Here is an 18,745-nt window from a genome sequence, read left to right on the forward strand (position 1 = left end):
CAAGTCTCATTTCAATTTCCCAGTGATCTCCACACAAAAAACATCTTAACTCGCCAATTCCCTGGCAGCTCTCCTGGTGTGTGGCACAGCCCAAGCGCTGCCTGCCGTCACGGTAGATGTTGTTACTCTGTATCCTGAAAAAGCCAAGAATACTCCATACCTGGGGAGCGCCCTCCCCGACACCCATGGCCACTCTGTCCTGATCGGAAGTCAAGAAGGCTCTTCTCCTCTGAGAGGTGCCGTGGCTGGCAAGCCCGGGGCATCTGCAGGGCTCCATGCGGCATGCACCGAACACAACCGTGGCGTTCGTGTCCGGGCTGGATGCAGACTCTGCAGCGGGAACTTTGCCGCCAGAGTGGTTGCCTCAGTTATCTGCTCCGTGGCCATTGGCCAGGCTCTCCTGTCTTTGAGGTCCATGGCCAAGGTTAAAAGTGTTTCCCAACCATCAGTTGAAAGCACTGAGCTCCATCAATGGCAGCCCACCATGAATACCTAGTGCCTTGTCTTGTTTGCTTCGTGTTTGGAGCATTGGTGTGAGCCTGTTCTGCATTGTCACTGTGGTCGTCCGCCGTCTCACCAGCCTCTCCGGTCACTTTTCTCCCTAACTTCTCTCTCCTTTCTCTGCCCGTCCTTCTCCCCGCCCTCTGCTTCCTTCTCTTTCCCCACCCCGGCCATTTGAGATGTTCCAGCAGAAGACGACCCCTCCCCCTGTGCTCTGGAGACGGGCCACGGGCGGCAGTGCCAGAATGGCACAGTGTGCAAGCCAGGCTGGGACGGGCCCAAGCACGGCATCACCAACTTCGACAACTTTGCCTTCGCCATGCTGACCGTGTTCCAGTGCATCACCATGGAGGGCTGGACCGACGTGCTCTACTGGGTACGTGGCTCGGGTCGGGTGGAGGCGGGAGGCTGCCGGCTGTCCCTGGACACCCGTCTGCCCGTCCCCCCCAGGGCATGGGGTGGCATGGCTGATGGAGGCCATCGGCTTCTTCCAGGTCTGCCTGAGAAACAAAGTATGAGGCTTGCACCCTGATGAGTCCCTCTGTAACCATCAGTCCAGGAGAAGGGCCTTCTTTGTTCTCCATAGAAAGAATTGCTGGCACACAGCCCCCGTCCCGGGAGGGACAGGCCCTTCCAGACCCGATGGTTCTCCATGTCGCTTTAGGGCTCCTTCCCATCCATGTCCTGCCTCTGCCCCCAGAAGACAGCTGGAGGGCACAATGTTTAATTTCTAGGGCTAAAAAGAAAAGGCAGGCGTGGTCTTCTAAGAGGAAGCCATTTGGATTGAGCTGTGTTGGCATCATGGCAGGCTATTGTGTTTTTATATCTCATGTTAGTCTTACCTCGTTATAGCAGAATAGTCCATCTAACAAATGCACAGCCATCATTTTCACTGCTGACAAAACACTCCTTTGGTTGTATGATGCTCGTTCAAAAATGCCACTTCTTGGGTGCCAGCCAATGAACAATAAATCTCCTCTTACCTTAAAGATGCCCCTCTTATCATCCAGCAGCTGACACTACTTTGCCAGCACTTGAGCTGTTGGGGTGCCAGCTTTTCATAAGCCTGTCCCACGAGCAAACACACCATATTTGATCTGTCTCCATTCTGGCAGACTCGGGTCCATTATTTGTAAAAACTCCAGAAAGTGTAATTTTTTGTCGTATCTCGTACTTCAGCGTGAGAAATGACTTGCCAGAGAGCCCTGTGCTGTGCTTCAGCATCTGAGTAGAAAAGATGCTTATTGCCAGCCTTGAAAATACCATCACGCCCAGTGTTTTGCTAATAGCCGAATGGATTTAGCCATCCTGAGAACCATCCCAGAGCCTGCTCAGGGTGGACAGGGGTGCAGATGGCTCCCCAGGGGCCCAGCTGCCAGACAGAGGAGCCAGTGCCAGGGCAGGCATGGACCTTCCCAGACCAGGGGAGACATTCTGGAATGCCTCTGAGTTGTTCTATGAATTCTGGGCATTGTCCTTCTAAATTGTTTCCCAGCAACTCAAAAGTCCCTTTCCCTCAGTTCTCGGGTTAGAGTCGGCCCAGTATTGCCATGACATGCATCCCTCTCTGCCAAGGACCAGCTGAAACTTGCCCAAGTGCCTTGTACCTGCAAATGGTATCAAGCTGTCCTTGCTTGCTGGGTGCCCTGGGTCCTGAGTGTTCAGACAACACCCAGCTCAGTACAGGGAACTGAGCAGTGGTGTTGCTGCTACAGCCCTGCCCTGCAGAGCAGCCGTGTGGTAACACTTACCCCCAAACCGCAGAGGTCACCCCTCTCTCCCTCCCATGCTTCTACTCAATTAGAACTTGGTTTTGAATAATTTGTGCGATAAAGAGAGTTGAGCTGACTGCATCTAGGCAAACTTAATTTCATTCAGCGAAGCAGATCGAAATCAAAAGTGGCCCTCACTGGTCCTTCCACCTTGGCCAGTCCCTCTGGCCAGCCCAGAACAGAAGTGCCCTCTGCAGAGGGGCCATGGAAGATGTGGTTGTGTGGGACTGGGCTTTGGGGCCTCAGCCCATGAGCTTCAGACCCACCTTGAGTTGCTTTGGAAATGCCTCCCGTGGCATCAGGGTGGGTGTGGGCTGGGGAGTAGGTGTGGTTTGCTTTGCTGATGGCCCCTTCCTACCCTTTCCCCCGTCAGTCAGCCATTGGTACACCCCCTCCCCAGCCAGATGTGCCCAAGGGAAGCGCTGTCGCCATGACAGCCAGAGTGGGGGCAAGGAGCACACATGGCAACCGCCAATTTTCAGCAGCTGTGTTGTGCTTTCCCCCCACCCCCGGGGGTGGGGGTGGGTTGGCAGGGAGGTGATGGGCTCAGGCAGGAATGGAGAGCATCAGAGGTGAGGGCAGCCCCGGGCTGGCAGCCCAGCCTCGCCCTGATGTTCTTAGCACCCCTTCTCGAAGGCCATGCCTCTGTGTGTGCATGTGTGTGCACATATATGCCTGCGTGCACACCTACACACACACACCCCTGGAACCAAAATGAAGTCCCCTCATGGGTGTTCATGAGGGAAGGGGCTCCAAGCCCAGGGCGCCTGCTTCAGACAGTTCCTCTCGTTCAGACCCTTCCCGGACGTCTCTCCCTTTCTCCTCCCTCTGCCTCTGCCTCTCTCCCCTGCGGACTCTCCTTCTTGCTGCTAGGTTCTGCCTCCAGATTCAGACTCTCAGATCTCAGCGTGCTGTGGCCTAAGACATGTAGCTTTCTGATGGGGAGGGGCTGTGGGACGGCAAGCTCAAGGTCAGGCCCCAGAGTCTATGTCTGCACAGCTCCCAGGGGTTCCTCCCACCCCAGCTGGGGTTAGGCTCCCTCAGAGTCTAACGCACGCATCCACGTGGTGCTGCTTAGATGCCCCTGGGTGGGCAAAGCCCGTCCAGGAGGCGATTTCTGTGGAAGGTGGGGGGCCACATCTTCCCCTCGGAAGGGGGTCCTTATGGGGATCAGGTTTCCACAGCACCCTCTGGCCCTTAACCTTGAATCTGCCTCGGTTAGAGCGTTAACACTTAGCACCCATGCTGCTTTAAACGGAGAACTTGTTACCTAAACAATAAGCCCTTGATTTATAAACATATTAAGAAGGAGAATTCACATCTCTCAGAGCTATTATTTATTTACTTATTAGGTTTTGTTTTATTCATTTCACTGGCATTAGATGAGTCCTTATTACTCAGTAATTCAATTTAACAAACATTTAGTGAGTGTTTACTGTGTCCCCAGGCCCACACTCAAGGAGTTTGGGTCTAACTAGAGAGACGGGGACACAGAAGAAGGTGGCTCCCACACAGGCTGGGCTCAATGAGAGCAGGAGAGCTTCCTGGAGGGGGTGGGCTTTCGCTGGCCCTGAGCTGGATGTGGAGCAGGAGAGAAGGAAAAGCCAGCTTTATGACATTTGGAACCTGGAGAGGACAGTGCTTTGGGTTCCTAACAGATCCAAGAAACACCCCGGCCACCCCAGTGACTGCGGCCGGACCCCATGTCCTGCAGCAAGGTGGCAGGGGCCAAAGGTCTCGGCACTCCTGAGCTTGTTTGGCCATCTCCCTGGGCACTGGCTTTCAGCCAGAGCAGACCCGCCCTCAGATGACAGTCCCTGTAACATGCTGTGACTTTTTACAGGCTCACACCTCCTGCCCCTTGAGCTGCTCAGTCCTTAGGATCCACAGCACCTGTGCTGGACCTTTGAGGGGAACGTGCTGGCCTGGAAAGCTCTCGGAATGGGCTGGGCTGCAGAGTGGCCCAAGGAAATAGGGCTGGAATTGATGTCCCTCCAGCGCTTTGTTTGGGGGAAGACGTGTTGTTTGCATTTGAAGGTTCAAGGCTGTGGTTCCCTCCAGGAATTATATGTGGGGGAAGAGCAAGGTGTGTGTTTGAGCAAAGCCTGGTCCCTGCCCGGAGGCCCGGGGGCTGTAGGTGGCAATGCCAGAGCCTCTTCAGGTGCCTTGCCAGGCGGCCAGGAAATGTCTGGCTTCAGTGCTTTGAGGAGGCCTATCCTTCTTCATCTCTAAGTCAGGGTGTCAGCAATCTGGGCCATTTTTTAAAATATGGCTCTATTTACTCTTTTCTTCTCAACAGCTCTTCTCCAGCTGATTTAAGCCGTCAATCTCCACTCCCACACTGCCCTATTTCAGAGCCACCTGCACCTCGTGCGGTCCCCCTGGGCCATCTAGAGCATGTGGCAAAGCAAGAGAGAAACAGGAGGCTAGAGCCAGCCAGACCAGACTGGGTCCCCTCGTGCTGCTCAGGGCTGTGGGGGCCCCCAGGACCCCTCACCTGTCCAGCACCTCCCACGCACACCTGTGACCCCCCCCATGTTGACCCTCCAAGAGCCAGCCCGCAGCCTGGGATGAGACCAGCAGGTAGAAGAGGGTCAGGGGGAGGCCATGCATCCCTGGATGCCACCCTGGCCCTTCATGAGGCATCTGTGGGTCACGAGGTTACCTAGGGATCATAAGGTTACATTCAGGTCATCATGCTACCTAGGGATCACAAGCTTACGTATGGATCATGAGGTTATTTAGGGGTCACAGGGTTACTGTGAGACTGGCTAGGGGTCTCTATGGGTCGGAAACTCCTGATGATGCTGGATGTCACTCTCCTTGCCTGTGGCTGGAAGGAATGGACACCCAGACTAACTGGGCCCCAGGAAGCTTCTGAGGCCAGTGAATTCCTTGAGTCAAAGATATGTGGCCTGGAGGATGGCATTTTCCTTGACCTTAAACATTCACAGACGTAGGGCCTAAGGAACCAGCAGGGTGAGGTCTGACCCAGGAAGGCTGCTGGGGCACCAGCCCTCTGTCCTCATCCCTGTCCACCCTGCTCAGGGGGCAGTTCAGCAAGGATGGCCCTACCCTGTACGAGGCACTGTTCTGGGCACTTGGGGACGTGGGTCCTCATGCAGCTGGCCTCCTAGCACAGAGGACCAGCAGGGGACAATAGTGAGTTAGACCGTGGGAAAGTGGTCGGTGCGTGGGAAGAGCAGAGCGGATGGCATGGCAGCAGGCTGTGCCACACACTCGCATACGCAGAGTGAATTGTGACCTGGGGAAGGGTGTGTGGGGAGCCCTCTTCCTCCAACAGCGGCCGAGGCCAGGCCACAGCTGTGTGCTCTGCACGGCTGCACGTCGGGCATGTTCCTCATCCGTGCAGAGAAGTACAAATAGATTTAGGAAGGCCATGGGAGGTGACACCTCAAACCGGTCAGTTCTTCTCAAAGAACACACAGCCATCCCGCAGGCCTGGGCGCGAGGATGTTTCCCGGGGGCCTGAGAGGCCCTGGGGGCAGTGGGGTGCTGTCCCAGCACACCTCTGCTCTGTGAGACCCTGACAGAGGGCCCCCAACCTCAGCTTGCCCTGGAGTCACTCTGAAGCTCGCAGAGTCTTGGGGTCGGCCCGGAAGCCCCTCGTGATCTGATGTGGGTCCCTAGCTCCACTTGGGGGACCACTCTGCACAGCGATCCACACACGGAGGCCCAGCACGCAGAGGTGTGCAGGGACTCACAGCACCTGCCAGCCAGTGCCTCGGAGGCTGGGCCCTGGAGAGGGTGACGTAACCCAGCAGTCCTCAAACTTCAGCTCTGTCAGCTCACCCACAGGGCCTGTGGGCCAAGGGTGTGCGGTTTCACACTAGTTCCTGGGCTGAGGCTGTGGTCTGCAGGCCACGCTTTGGGAGCACCAATGTGGGGCATTCTGGGAGCTTGTGGCTCAGGGAATTGGGAAAGTTGGGAGGGTGTGACCTTCTCAGCGTACCCATTACCTGGTGAATTACAGGCACAGGAACCGTTCCTTGAACATATCAGCCCAAGTGTGGCCTATGGTGCTGATGACGCAGTGCTGTCCACGCCTAAATTTGGGACCTGGGTGTCCCCCCCGCCAGGACGTCCCCTCCCCACATGTCCCTGCAGGTGCCAAGGCTACAGCTCGTCCACCAGAGCTGAGGCTGCGGGGCTGGGCACAGTGGAAGACTTATCAGCCACATAAACCCAACTGAGCGAAAACCATCTCGTGCGAAGAAATCACTTCTTGAGGTGACCCAGCTTAGTTAGGCAAGGGAGTGGAAAACACTGTTCCAGAAACAAAACAACAGGGACAGCCAGGCGAGATCCCCCAGAGGGAGAGCCACCCGGGTCCTCCCAGCTCAGGTCAAGGTCACAGGGTGTCTGAGTGGAGACGGTGCTGGTGACCGTGGACCCCGGCCTCTGCTCCCAGCCTCCCTGCCTCCTCGCTTTGACGCACTCTGCTTCTCTCTCTCTCTCTCTCCCCTAACTGTCTTTCCAGATGCAGGACGCCATGGGCTACGAGTTACCCTGGGTGTACTTTGTCAGTCTGGTCATCTTTGGATCCTTTTTCGTTCTAAATCTGGTTCTTGGTGTGTTGAGCGGGTAAGCTGACCGTTTCTGTGTCCTCTTTACGACGCAGCTGAGCGAGGCCCCAGGTTCCAGGAAAAACAGAAAAAGTCTCCATCAAGCCGCAAATTCTGATCCCTGGCTGGGCAGGCCGTTTGGCCTCTGACAACCCGGAGGACCCCCGTCCCGGCGCTGCCTGGTCGGTGTCCGGGGCCAGGGGGACGGGGCCGTGCTGGGCGCTGACCGAGCCCCACTAACTGTGGTTCCGTTCTTCCAGGTCAATGATGCCGTGGGAAGGGACTGGCCCTGGATCTATTTTGTTACACTAATCATCATAGGGTCATTTTTTGTACTTAACTTGGTTCTCGGTGTCCTTAGCGGGTAAGCAGGACCGAGGAAAAAGGTCTTGATTTTTCCATTTATCTCATTTACTCTTTCTGCTCTTCCTGGCTTTATTCTTTTTCTGACTCTGATGAACCTGGGACATGGGGCCGCCCCAGGAGCCTTGAAGTGAATGTCCTTGGCCTGGCTGGGCACAGGTCAGACGCTCCAGGATGAGCCCATTGGTTTGGGCCCCTGTCTCCTGCCAGCCCCGTCGCCCTGGCTGTCTAGGTGGGCAGGACGCTTCTCCCTGAACCTTCGGAGCAGTGGAGCCCCTTTCTGGGGTGGGCCTGGCAGAGGAACTAGAGGAAGCTCCATGGGCCGTGGGCTTCAATCCACATGGCAGCCTGGCCGACCACAGTCCAGGGCAAGCTGGCAGTGAAGCCTCAGTGCTGGCCGGGCTAGAGTTCGAAGAATGGAGCTAAAATGCAAACAAGCCAAACAGACACAATTCAAATTCTCTGACCCTGGCTGCAGACTGAGTGTCCATATCTGCAGACCTTCTCTGAAAGGAAGGGCACTCAGCGGTTTAAAGCCATTGGTCATCGGAGGGCAGAGGGACAGAATACGCTATCCTCTCATTCTGTCTGGTGACTCCAAGTACCAGGCCACCTGATTTTGGCCTTTGCTCAGATGAAGTTAGAAAAGTGGCCGGGACACCTCTGGACAGCCACCCCTGCCCCATGGCCCTGCTGGACGTCTCCTGGGCCCTCTGTCTTCCTCACTGGCCACGCCAAGGCCATCACCTGAAGGCTCCTGGTGACACTCTCTGCCTTTGCCACGTGGGGGAGGGGCCGCTGCTTCGTAGCCTTTTCTTGGTCTCCGGGAACAGGAATGTCGGGGGAAGTAGGCAGAGGAGGAAGACTGCTCCCACCCACCCCCTCTTGCCACAGGAGCATCGAGGTCAGCCCTGGGCATGGGGAGGGACAGAGTCCACTCCATCCTCACCCCTTCCCAGTGGGGTGGGGGCTGTCAGAGGGTCCATCACACCAGAGGACTTCGCTGCGAGCAGCCACACAGGAACTAGCGCCTCCCATCAGGGTGACAATGACACACGGGACAGCAGACGTCCTGGTCAGCTGCCTGGAAGGTGGAAGGGTTTTCATTTTTTGTCTCCAACACAGGAAAATGCCCTGTGTGTACAGTGAATGGTTAGGAAAGCGCTGAAAAACCAAGCTCATCACCCTGTTCTACACGAGCCGGGTGTAGAAGGCCTCTGAACGCAGGCCACGCATCTGAAAAGACAGAGACAAGAGATTAGGAGCCATCTGAGCAAGTGAACTCCTCCCGAAGCTCAGGTGGAGAGTGAGGCCTGGACCACGAAGCCCCCCAGCAGGTGTCTGCCCAGTGGTCTCTTCATGAGAGGAGCCCTCCTCCCGGGGCAGACGGAGTCAGACTGTGGAGGGGCAGGAGCGTGGTCTTGAAGGCCCTGTCCTGGCCCTTCTCAAATCTGAGCAAGAGCATGTGTGTGGGCTGCCTGACCCACAGGATTCCAAAAGCCTGGTCCACTGGGGACCCCACTCAGCCCTCCCTTATCCCCGCGGACACCTCCCTACATCTGCTTGCTGCCCCGTGCCTCCCATAGCGCATCTCCCAAAGCTTCCTGGGCCCTGGTTCACCCTCTGCCTGGACACAGAGCCCCTCCCCTTGCAGGGCTAAGGGGGCCTCTCCTGGCCTGTCCAGAGGGCTGGCACGAGGTGAGGACCCCTGGAGGTAGGGTCGTACTGGCTGAGCATGCATGCCCACGACCACCTCCTAATCAGTCAGGATGGCCGCCCACTAGGCATCGGCCAGCCTTTTGAAGCATCTAGAAATATCCGGAGATTCCCTCTGGGTGACAGCACCAGCTGTAAGGATCTCGACGTCAGGGTCCAGGCTGGGAGCTTGCAGCAGATTCACTCACTTCCTGCCCACGACAATACTGGGAGCTGATGTAAGCGCATCTCCACCCCACAGAGAAGTGAGGTTTAGGTGCGGGAACGAGCGCAGTTCTCACAGGTGGGACCTGGTGGATGGGGTTAACCCCACACGATGTGAATCTGCAGCCTCATCTCCGGTCCGCCATGCTCCACCAGCTGGGAGCTAACACCCTTCATCCCCAGTTAAGAGCCAGCACGGTAACTCTCCTCATCAACGCCACCCTCAGTTACCAAGGATGCCCAGCTAGCTTGGCGCCTCCGCTCATGGGGACAGAAGAGCGGCCCTCTGCAAAGCTTCCTTTTTCAAGGCAGGATCCAGAGATTCTGGTCATCGGAGGGTTGGGCCATGTCTGGACTCGTCACATGTCTCTGTTCCCGACAAGACCGTGTGGATTGGGGTTAATGGACGTCTCGTGGATTTTTTTTTTTTTAATGGTTCCACGTTCATTATCTGTTGGTCCTCAGAAGTCTCAGGATGGGTAACAATCATTCAAGAACCAGGTTATATGACCTTCCTTCCAGAAATCTCAGCCTCCCACCCATTAGAACTACAGTGACAGTGATCTTGAGATGCTGGAAACTGCACTTGAAGCTGCAGTCGGGTGAAAGTCCCTGGACTCTTCGGTGGTCAGTGGTTGCAAACAGAGAGGACATGTGTCTTCAGGTGCCAAGGGGCCCGGGGTCTCTTAGATGGTGGGCACCCAGCTCTTGTTCTCCTGGGAGTCGGGGCCTGGGACCTGGGGACAAGCATTTTACAGCCTGAAAGCACCCTGACCACAGGTTACTATTAAGATGCTATATCCAGGCCCAGAGGAAGCAGACGTGCCTGGACACTGCCTCGTGGCTGGAGCAGAGGAGGTTGGCAAATGCGGCTGATGCCCATGACTCCGGGCAGGGCTGTTGCATGAAGTCCCCAGCATCAATGAATTCATGAACAGCAGACCTCTGCTCAGGGCAAAACGGGGTCAGTTTCCCGGGAGCCCCTGGCCACCACATTGTTGCTGTCAACACAACTTTCAGCATGTGTGCTTTTGTCTGAAGTCACTGGGTTCAATGCACAGTGTTGCTTTTTCTGCACCTCGCTCTTAGCCAACAGTTCATAAGTCAGGCCCAGACAGAGCTCGCCTGATATGCGTGCTTCCTCCATGAGGCACTTCCCAGCTCCAGCGCTCAGGGCCACAGACGGCACAGCATTTTCATCAAAAAAATCACCCATGAAAGCACCAGATGCGGACGCTGCGGCTCCAAGTGGACAGTTCAAAGGCTCTTATTTAGAGTATGGGCTATGCTGAGGAGGGCAGGACGTGACACCCGTCCCCCCACTCTGTGTGTCCACAGTGACTGCAAAGGCCCCTGGCGTTGCCGGGGGTCACTGATAGGTCTTGGCGAGGAGGCAGATTAGCAGACATGGAGTCAGTAGGTGACGTGGGTGGGCTGCACTTGTCATCTCAGGGCCCAGAGCCCTGGTGTTCGTGCTGACTGACCTTCCACAGGCAGGAACCCACACCCTGACTCTCCCACGTTTGTCCCTTTGGCCGTGGCTGGCACGTACGTGCTCCTGCCTTTGGACACGTCCCACTGTGACTGACCATGCAGCCAGCTTGGTCCTTGGGCCCAGGTGGTTGTCAGTTTAGGGCCGTGTGTTGCCACTTGCTTTGTCCCCTGAGCAAGTGCATGACTGGCATCCAGGCGAGAAGTTGAAGAGAGCCAGGTGCCTCCACCCCCAGGTCCCCTGCCAGGTGGAGTCTGGGGACAGAACCCTGCTCATCTCCATCTAGTCAGAGCCTGGCTGTGCCCTGCTCTCTGTGGGGACTGGGGTGCTGCTTCTCCACGCACCCTCCCCAAGGAAACCATTTCCTTTCCTCCTCGGATGTTCATTCTGGACGCCCGGAGGCCACGAGGTAGGGAGGTGAGCTTCCATTCTGAGGGGCTGTTGCTGTAATGCACAGCTGGGTCCACTCTCCCCACTCCAGTCTAACCCCGACTCAGGAGAAAGATGGGTGGGTGTTTTCTAACTAGAACTTGACCTCTACAAAATATCCCCAAAGGGCCAAAGTGAACTCTGAGCTACTGGTCCATCTTACAATCCAGACCCTCAGCACAAGGATCGGAGGTTGTTGAGTGGGCATGGGTGGGACAGTTGAGAGGGGCCTCGAGCTGCAGGCTGGGCCGATTTGCCAGGGAACTGTGCTGTGAAGTGACCGGCTCCAGCGGACTTGCCCACAGCCCGGGAGGAGTGGCGGGTACGGAGGCCCTCCCCGACTGCAGGAGGCAAGGCTGGGTCAGCAATCAGCCTGGCCCTTTTCCTGGGCAGGAGGAGAAGGCACAGCCCGCCGGCAGGAAGCCCAGGAAAGAACAGGTTCCATCCGATTAGAATTGGATTCAGTCAAAGTGAAGAAGGAAATTCCTTCCCAGCCAGAGTACCATGGAGGCAGCTGAGACCTCGTGGCTCAGGGCCCACTTCTCCCGATGACAACGTCCCCTGGACCCCTCCCGACCCCACCCCTCACCGTACAGGGTGGCCGCTAAGATCTTCGTTCCCGAAATGGCTGCAGCAAGTGCAGACCCTGGACAGGGGACACGGGGGCCCAGCCACCCCAGGACCACATAGACTCCGGCTTGTGGGTGTGTCTCTCTTCCAAGGGGAGCATCCGGCTGAGCAAGAAGTCCCTCAGGGTGGACTCCAGCCTCCTGCCCTAACAGGGCTTTGATTCTGCTGAGGGAAGGAGGCATGACCAGGAAGCTACCGAGATGCCCAGTGCAGCACGTGCATACATGCATACTCACTCACATACACACACATATATACTCACATGTGTGCACATACACACTCATGCACACGCACACACATACAGATGCATACACACACACTCACTCTCCTTGAGGGCCCATTTCCCAGACTGGACCTCAGAGGCAGGCTGCTCCTACGCCCCTATTTCGGAAGAGGAGGCACAGACTTGCTTTGAGAGTGAGAACCAGCCCCAGTTTCCCTCTTGGCCACCCGGCTCTTCGTGCTCAGAAAATGAATTCAAAGTCAGAGGGAAAATAAGGATAGATGCATAGAAAATACGAAAGAAATAGCCACTCTTAGAAATTTTTCAGTAGGCCCTCTTCTTGCAAATCCCAACCCAATTCCAATTTCTACTCGTTATTACCGTAGACTGAACACATCATTTAACTTTCACATCATCTTGATTTTATGTGTTTCTCCAAGCTGATTGGATTTCCTTTTGAACCTGAAGGGCAGCCCCCAGGACATGTTCCTGTGTTTGGAGTCCTCCCTTGTCTCCCGGCTTATGGGAAAGAACCGTCTCTAGACAGGCAACCGCTCCAGGCATGCTAACCCGGCAGGACGAACCCTGGAAATGAGAGAAAGGAGAATGCGCTGGAGGAGGCCACAGGCTCCTGGGTCTTAGGTTAGGGGTGTACCTGTAAACATTTAACACTCGGCTCTTCAGGGGGAAAAAGCCCTGGTTTGCCTTTGTGTCTGATGACTCCTGTCATGTAAATAACCGCCGTGCACCCAATGGCCTATCTCCAGCCACCCAGGGTTGGCAGAGCCAGTGCAGGGGGTGGCTTCAGCCCCAGCCTCGTCCCTGGAGGCATGGTGGGGCTTCACCTGGTCACCGTTGGGAAGGCGTTTCCAGGTCGTTGGAGAACCTTTGCCAGGAGGGACGGCCGGTGATCATGACACAGACAGAAGGGACGCGGGTTTGGTCTCCCCCATACTTGAGTCAACAAGACCCCCTTCCCAGACCCTTTCCTCATTCCTGAGAGCAGATCAGCCCCGGGCGGGTAGAGAGTGTCTGTGCACAGTGGGGCGGGGGGCGGGCTTCCTGTGCAAAGCTGTAATGCCCTGTCCCTCTTGTCTCCTCTCTCCCCGGCCTGCCTGCTCCGCCCTCCGTCCCCAGAGAGTTTTCCAAAGAGAGGGAGAAGGCCAAGGCACGGGGCGACTTCCAGAAGCTGCGGGAGAAGCAGCAGCTGGAAGAGGACCTGAAAGGCTACCTGGACTGGATCACTCAGGCCGAAGACATCGACCCCGAGAACGAGGATGAGGGCATGGACGAGGAGAAGCCCCGAAACAGTGAGCCGCCACCTGGCGGGGGTGGGTGGGGGGGGAGGGCGCAGAGCCACGCCTGCCTTGTGGCAGGGAGCATCCGCTGCCTTAGAAACCAGTCACACTGAGAAGCAAAGCAAAGCCTTCTCGGCTGGGGGGTTGTGGGGGGGCGCAGGCTTCCTGCTCTAGGCTGGTTCAAAAGGGACAGTCTCTGTGGCACCACCTAGAAACACCGCTGTGCTTTCTCAGGGAGAAGAGCCAGAGGCTTCTCTCAGGAGGGAGATCAGATGCAGAGATCTGGGGAGCTGCGAACGGGCGAAGGGGTGGGTCGGGGAAGTTGGGAGGAACTCGGCGGAATAGCATTAGTTACAGACTCTGGGTCCTGTCCCTCCTGCTGGGGCTTCCCGTGGTAGGTTGTTGGATAGGCTTTTGCTGGGATGGTAACGAGGGTGATGGATGATATTTACTCGCAAGTGTGGGAAAGACAATGAATCGTGGAAATTCAGGCTCTCATCGGATAAGCCTGGTGGTTCTCCAGTGTGGGCCCTGGACCCACAGCACCCACATCACCTGGTTACTTGCTAGAAAAGCGAGCACTTGGGCCCATCTTCAGCTCTGGAAGCTCCGGGGTTGGGCCCAGGCCCCTAGGTGCTTGGGCGTGCAGGGACATGGGACCCAGCGTGTGGGCTCTGATGGCTCTTCGGCTCAGCCCTCTGTGCTGTGACTCTGACCATGCTTTCCTCCTGTGGGCACCCTTCCCTTGTATTTGGTGTGTTTGAGGAGGAGCGTTTCTGGCCAAGGGGCCAAGCAGCTTAAACTGACCCCCACTTGCTGCATGGGGTCAGGCAGGGACAGGCAGGAAGCCAAGAGAGAGAAGACAGGCCCGCTGGGGCTCTGAAGGCTGATGGGGAAGCAGGGTGGCCATCCCTGTGTCCTTATGGAGACCCAGATGGTGCAAGGATGCTCGTGTACTGTATCCTGCCTCATGGCCTTGTGTGTGAGCGTTGGTCACACCCATTGTGTTGACACTCCCGACCAGCGGGATTCTGTGTGTTCCTGCTCCTTAGCTCCTGGGCTCTGGCTGGGAATCTGGGAGCAGGAGCAGGTAGGTGGGAAAGGTGTTGGCAGAAGGTGGGACCTTCTTCCCTGGTTCCAGACATGGGTTGCACACGTCCACATCCACCGACCGCTTCCCTTTCTGATAACTGCTCAAGGCGCAAACACGAAATTAAAACGCACACACAACAGGACATTAACAATGTGATTCAGAAACCTTGAGAGGTCTTCCCACTCTTCTGAGGAGTTCTGCAAGTTGGAAGACGAGGCCTTTGGTGGATTATAACAGTGAGCAGTGATGCCGCTGAGGGTCTTCCTGGAAAGACACCCAGCATCTGTTAACGCTGTGGATGAAATGCAGGTGGTCCATGGTCCATGGTGCTGAGCAGTGTGGCAACAAGTGAGCCGGCCTGAGAGCTGCAGTGACGCGTGCTCTGGAGCACAGGGCCTAATGTCTCAGCTCCCCTGTGCACCCTGGTCAGGGTGGCAGTGAGCATATTTCTTACATGTCAGCAGAAACGTGTGTGTCCACAGCCTGCTCAGCACACAGTGGCCATCACAGAGACACACTCTTCCAAGGACAGGGGCGCTGCTTCCCTGTCCCGCCCAGATGGAGAATTCTTTGCTGCTGGAGCAGATCCAGTGGACAAGGCCCACCTGCCTCCATTTCTGACCTGGCTCTGGGAAGAGCATAATGAATCTCCCGCCCCAGTGGACGGAGTCCTGCCAAGATTTGCAGGAGGGAGTTCCCGTCATGGCTCAGTGGTTAATGAACCCGACTAGTATCCACAAGGATGCAGGTTCGATCACTTGCCTCACTCAGTGGGTTAAAAATCTGGCGTGGCTGTGGCTGTGGTGTAGGCCAGCAGCTACAGCTCTGATTCCACCCCTAGCCTGGGAACTTCCATGTGCTGCGGGTGCAGCTCTAAAAAGACAAAAGACAAAAAAAAAAAAAAAAGATTTGCATGAGCCCAAATATGGATGAAACCAGGATGAACACTGCTGTTCCTCCCCCGCACTTTCCTTGTGGCTGGAGGAGCCTGGGGTCTGCTTCTTGTTCTCAGCCCTGTCCCAGGAGGACAGAACAGAGCCTGTTTCTGTCCATCGTGGGAACGGTGGCAGGGCCATTCTAGGGGTTGGGACCACGGAATGAGCATCTTAAAAAACAAGACAGAGAGTGAAATAGAAATGTACGAAGAACTGGGATGGAGCTGGGAGGCGAGTCTCAAGGCTGGACTCCAGGGAAGTCCAGTCAAGAGCAGAGCTCCCTTACGTGGGTAGATGGCTAAGGAACTGACAGACTAAGAGGCTGGCAGAAAAGGCAAGCCCATGGCTCAGAAACTATATTCTGATCCTGAGAATGTCAGAATTTTGAAACAAACACAATGGAAGAGATGTTGCTATAAATTACGTGTTTTGACCAAAGTGGGATCTTGGCCTTGAAAGTTGCTAAAAGGTCATAATACGGTGTATTTGCCGTTCTCTTCAGCTCAAAAACTGGATAGTCTTGTAAGAAAAAGAGGAAAAGGGTATCTTCACTCTTCACCATTGGCTCAGGCAGCTTCACTCAGGCCCCAGGTGTACCTGCATCGCACTTATGAGAGGCCACTGTTGCCACATGCTGGTGAGACGGCTCCAGTGTGGAAACAGCTCGGGGACATGTTTTTACCTGGTCACCTGGTTCCTCGTCTCTCCAGGAAAAGCTAGAGGTGCCAACGAGGACATGGGAAGAGCAGGGATGGGAAGGCAACAGGGAGAAAGGACATCGGTGGAAGCTTTTCTCTAATAATGAGGGTCAGTTGGGTTGGCCAGTAAATCGTAGAAAAATACCTAAACGTGTATTTCACTCATTCTTCCACCCACGCATCCATCGACCACCAATTAAAGGCCTGCTCTGTGCCAGGCATTGTTCTAGGCCCTGCAGATCTAGCCATGAACAGAGTCATCAAAAATGCCTGCCCTGGTGGGACAAGAATTGCTTCTCTTCTTTATTTTTCCTCCTCAAGATCAAAGGACGCATGGATTAAATATCCCTGCACGTGACAATCTTTCTCTAATGTCATTAAGGCCCTTTAAATGCAGCCCCAGCCTCGAAGCTGAACGTTTGTGCGGGCGAGCGTGGAAAGGACAGACAGACGGTGGAAGGGAAACACGGTCTGCATGTAGATGAGCCGACAACCAGTGTATTCGGTTCTGTTCTCAGGAGACGCTGCTGCGATTGTCACCAACCAATAGAGCTCACGGCTACCGCCCGCCCTGCAAAGCCTGGGATGGTGTTGTTGAAACAGGGAATCTGAAGGCTTCCGGGAGGGGCAGGTGAAGGGTCCCGGGGCTGGAGAGCAGTGATCTAAATATCACCCGTCCACACTGTACAGGTCAAGTGCTCATGCATCATCATCTGAGTTTTCTTTTTTCTTTGAAGGCATTTTAATCGGTACGATCAGTTTTTTTCCTTGGACTGACTCGCAGTCACAGCTGCACACGTCTGAAGCCTGAGACAGGGCCCCACCAGTGTCCAGATAGAGGCCTCAGGGTACAGACAGAACCCTGAGCCTAAGAGTATCCTCTACCCACAAACTCCAGAATACAGACGGACGCCTCCATGGTACAGAAGTGGGACAGCGGGAGCAGGAACCTTCGACCCTTCTCTGGTCCCTGCTACATCTTGACTTAACTCTTCCACCCCATGGCTATGGTGAGACCGTGCCAGGGACCATTCCTGGAGACACAGCGTCACCTGTGGAGCCCCCGATGGCCCCACAGCCTGAAGGGGACAGTGAGGAGCAGACTCGGGGTGGAGAGGCTAGAAGCTCTTCAAATGCATGCAGGCGGGCAGAATTGAAGCACTGAATTGAGTCCCCTTTGAGTCAGGAGAACTGGGTTTTAGTCTCTTCCTTCCTGCCTAGTTGCCAAAGACCCTTGTCTAGTCTTAGCTGCGCTCATGGTGGATCCTCAGAGAGTGGACTCTGGGCAGAAGGGACCGGGAGCTTTGAAAAGTGGGCCTTGGAGTTTCTGTTGTGGCTCAGGCAGTTAAGAACCCAACTGGTATCCATGAGGTTACGGGTTCAATGCCTAGCCTCGCTCAGTGGGTGAAGGATCCGGTGTTTCCGTGAGCTCTGGGGTAGGTCGCAGATGTGGCTCGGATCCCGCGTTGCTGTGGTTGTGGCCTAGGCTGCCAGATGCAGCTCCAGTTCAACCCGGAGCCTGGGAACTTCCATATGCCGTGGGTGCGGCCCTAAGAAGACAAAAAAGTGGGCCTGGAAAGGCAGCTGGGGGGGACCGCAGATCCTCTGAAAGAGAAAGCTGGTGGTCAGGAGAGCGAGGGCGGCCCCCTCACTCACTCTCTCCTCCAGGGCGTCGTCCTTTCTCAGCTGATGGGGAAGGGCTGTTGGACGCTGAGGTTGGGCGTGGACACGTGTCAGCCTCTGCGGGCTCTCATGGGCTCGAGGGCACCGGGCAGAGGCTCAAGTGGGCAAGACCTAGATGGTCTGGTTTCACCCCCAGGGCGTCTCCTGTGGGCACTGACACCCCCTCCCCCATAGATGGGCAGCCCGGTGCTGCCCCAGGGGAGGGGGGCTTCCTCTCTGCTCCCTCACCCCTCAGCGGGGCGGACCGCCTGCTCCTCCAGGCAGAGGGGCTACAAGGGGCCCCTCTCGTCCCCTTCATCAGAGCGTCTGTAACACTGTCCGTCTAACAGCAAAGCAGGGGGACGGAGGGAAGGAAGGAGGGCTGGTGGTGGAAAAACTGACCTGAAGCATTACCGTAAATAGTCCCGAGTTTGATTTTAAAAGCTGGGGAGATGAGCAGCATGATCCTAAGAACCGTGTTTGAAGCGTGAAAGGCGGTCGTGGTGACATCATGCTCAAGTGAAGAAAGGTCACCGAGGTCAGAAGCCATCCCCTTGCCAGGAGGCACGTCAGCTGTGTGATCCGTCGGCATTTCTTTCCGTTCTGGGCTCCGTGAGCTTGCTTAGAGGAGGGCGTCGCTCAACCAGAAGGCTCTGGGAAGGGGCGCCCCAGCTCCCTGACCGTCCCTTCCTGCCTTGGTGTGCACCCCGGGAGGTGTGATGTCATCCGCCTTCGATGACACAGGACGTGTGGTGCCACGTGGTCACCATGGCTGAGCCTCTGATGGTCCTGGGAACCTGGAACTATGGGGGAGGGGGACTCCAGCCAGGAGCAGCCTCACTGTGCTGGCTCCTGTCTAGTGTCTTTGCAGATACTGTCACCTCCCTGAGGCCACCAAACCTGTTGACAAATGGCTCTGTCCACTCAGCCTGCCCATGCAGCCACCCAGCAAAGTGTTGATTTGATTTTAATGTAATGCTTTGCCAACCTGAATGCAACAGCCCAGCAGAGGCACTGGGGGAAGATGAATCATCCTAAATTTCCCTCTGATCCACTTCCTCCGTAGCCAGGGCTCAGCCCCCGCTCCCACTTCCATGTAAACACTGGGAGGTGAAATCCCTTGTCACAGAAGAAGGCTGTCAG

At 56.0% G+C, this 18,745-nt stretch overlaps 1 protein-coding gene across 1 annotated transcript in view; it reads left to right on the forward strand.

Moving 5' to 3' along the window:
- Positions 1-18,745, forward strand: part of CACNA1C (calcium voltage-gated channel subunit alpha1 C) — a 431,475-nt gene that overhangs the window by 291,939 nt on the left and 120,791 nt on the right. Inside the window, 3 exon segments of the mRNA XM_021092981.1 lie at positions 681-877; positions 7,120-7,223; positions 13,054-13,226. Coding sequence (XP_020948640.1) covers positions 681-877; positions 7,120-7,223; positions 13,054-13,226 — 474 coding nt within the window.

This window comes from Sus scrofa, chromosome 5, assembly GCF_000003025.6.
Source record: "Sus scrofa isolate TJ Tabasco breed Duroc chromosome 5, Sscrofa11.1, whole genome shotgun sequence".
Lineage (NCBI taxonomy): Eukaryota > Metazoa > Chordata > Mammalia > Artiodactyla > Suidae > Sus > Sus scrofa.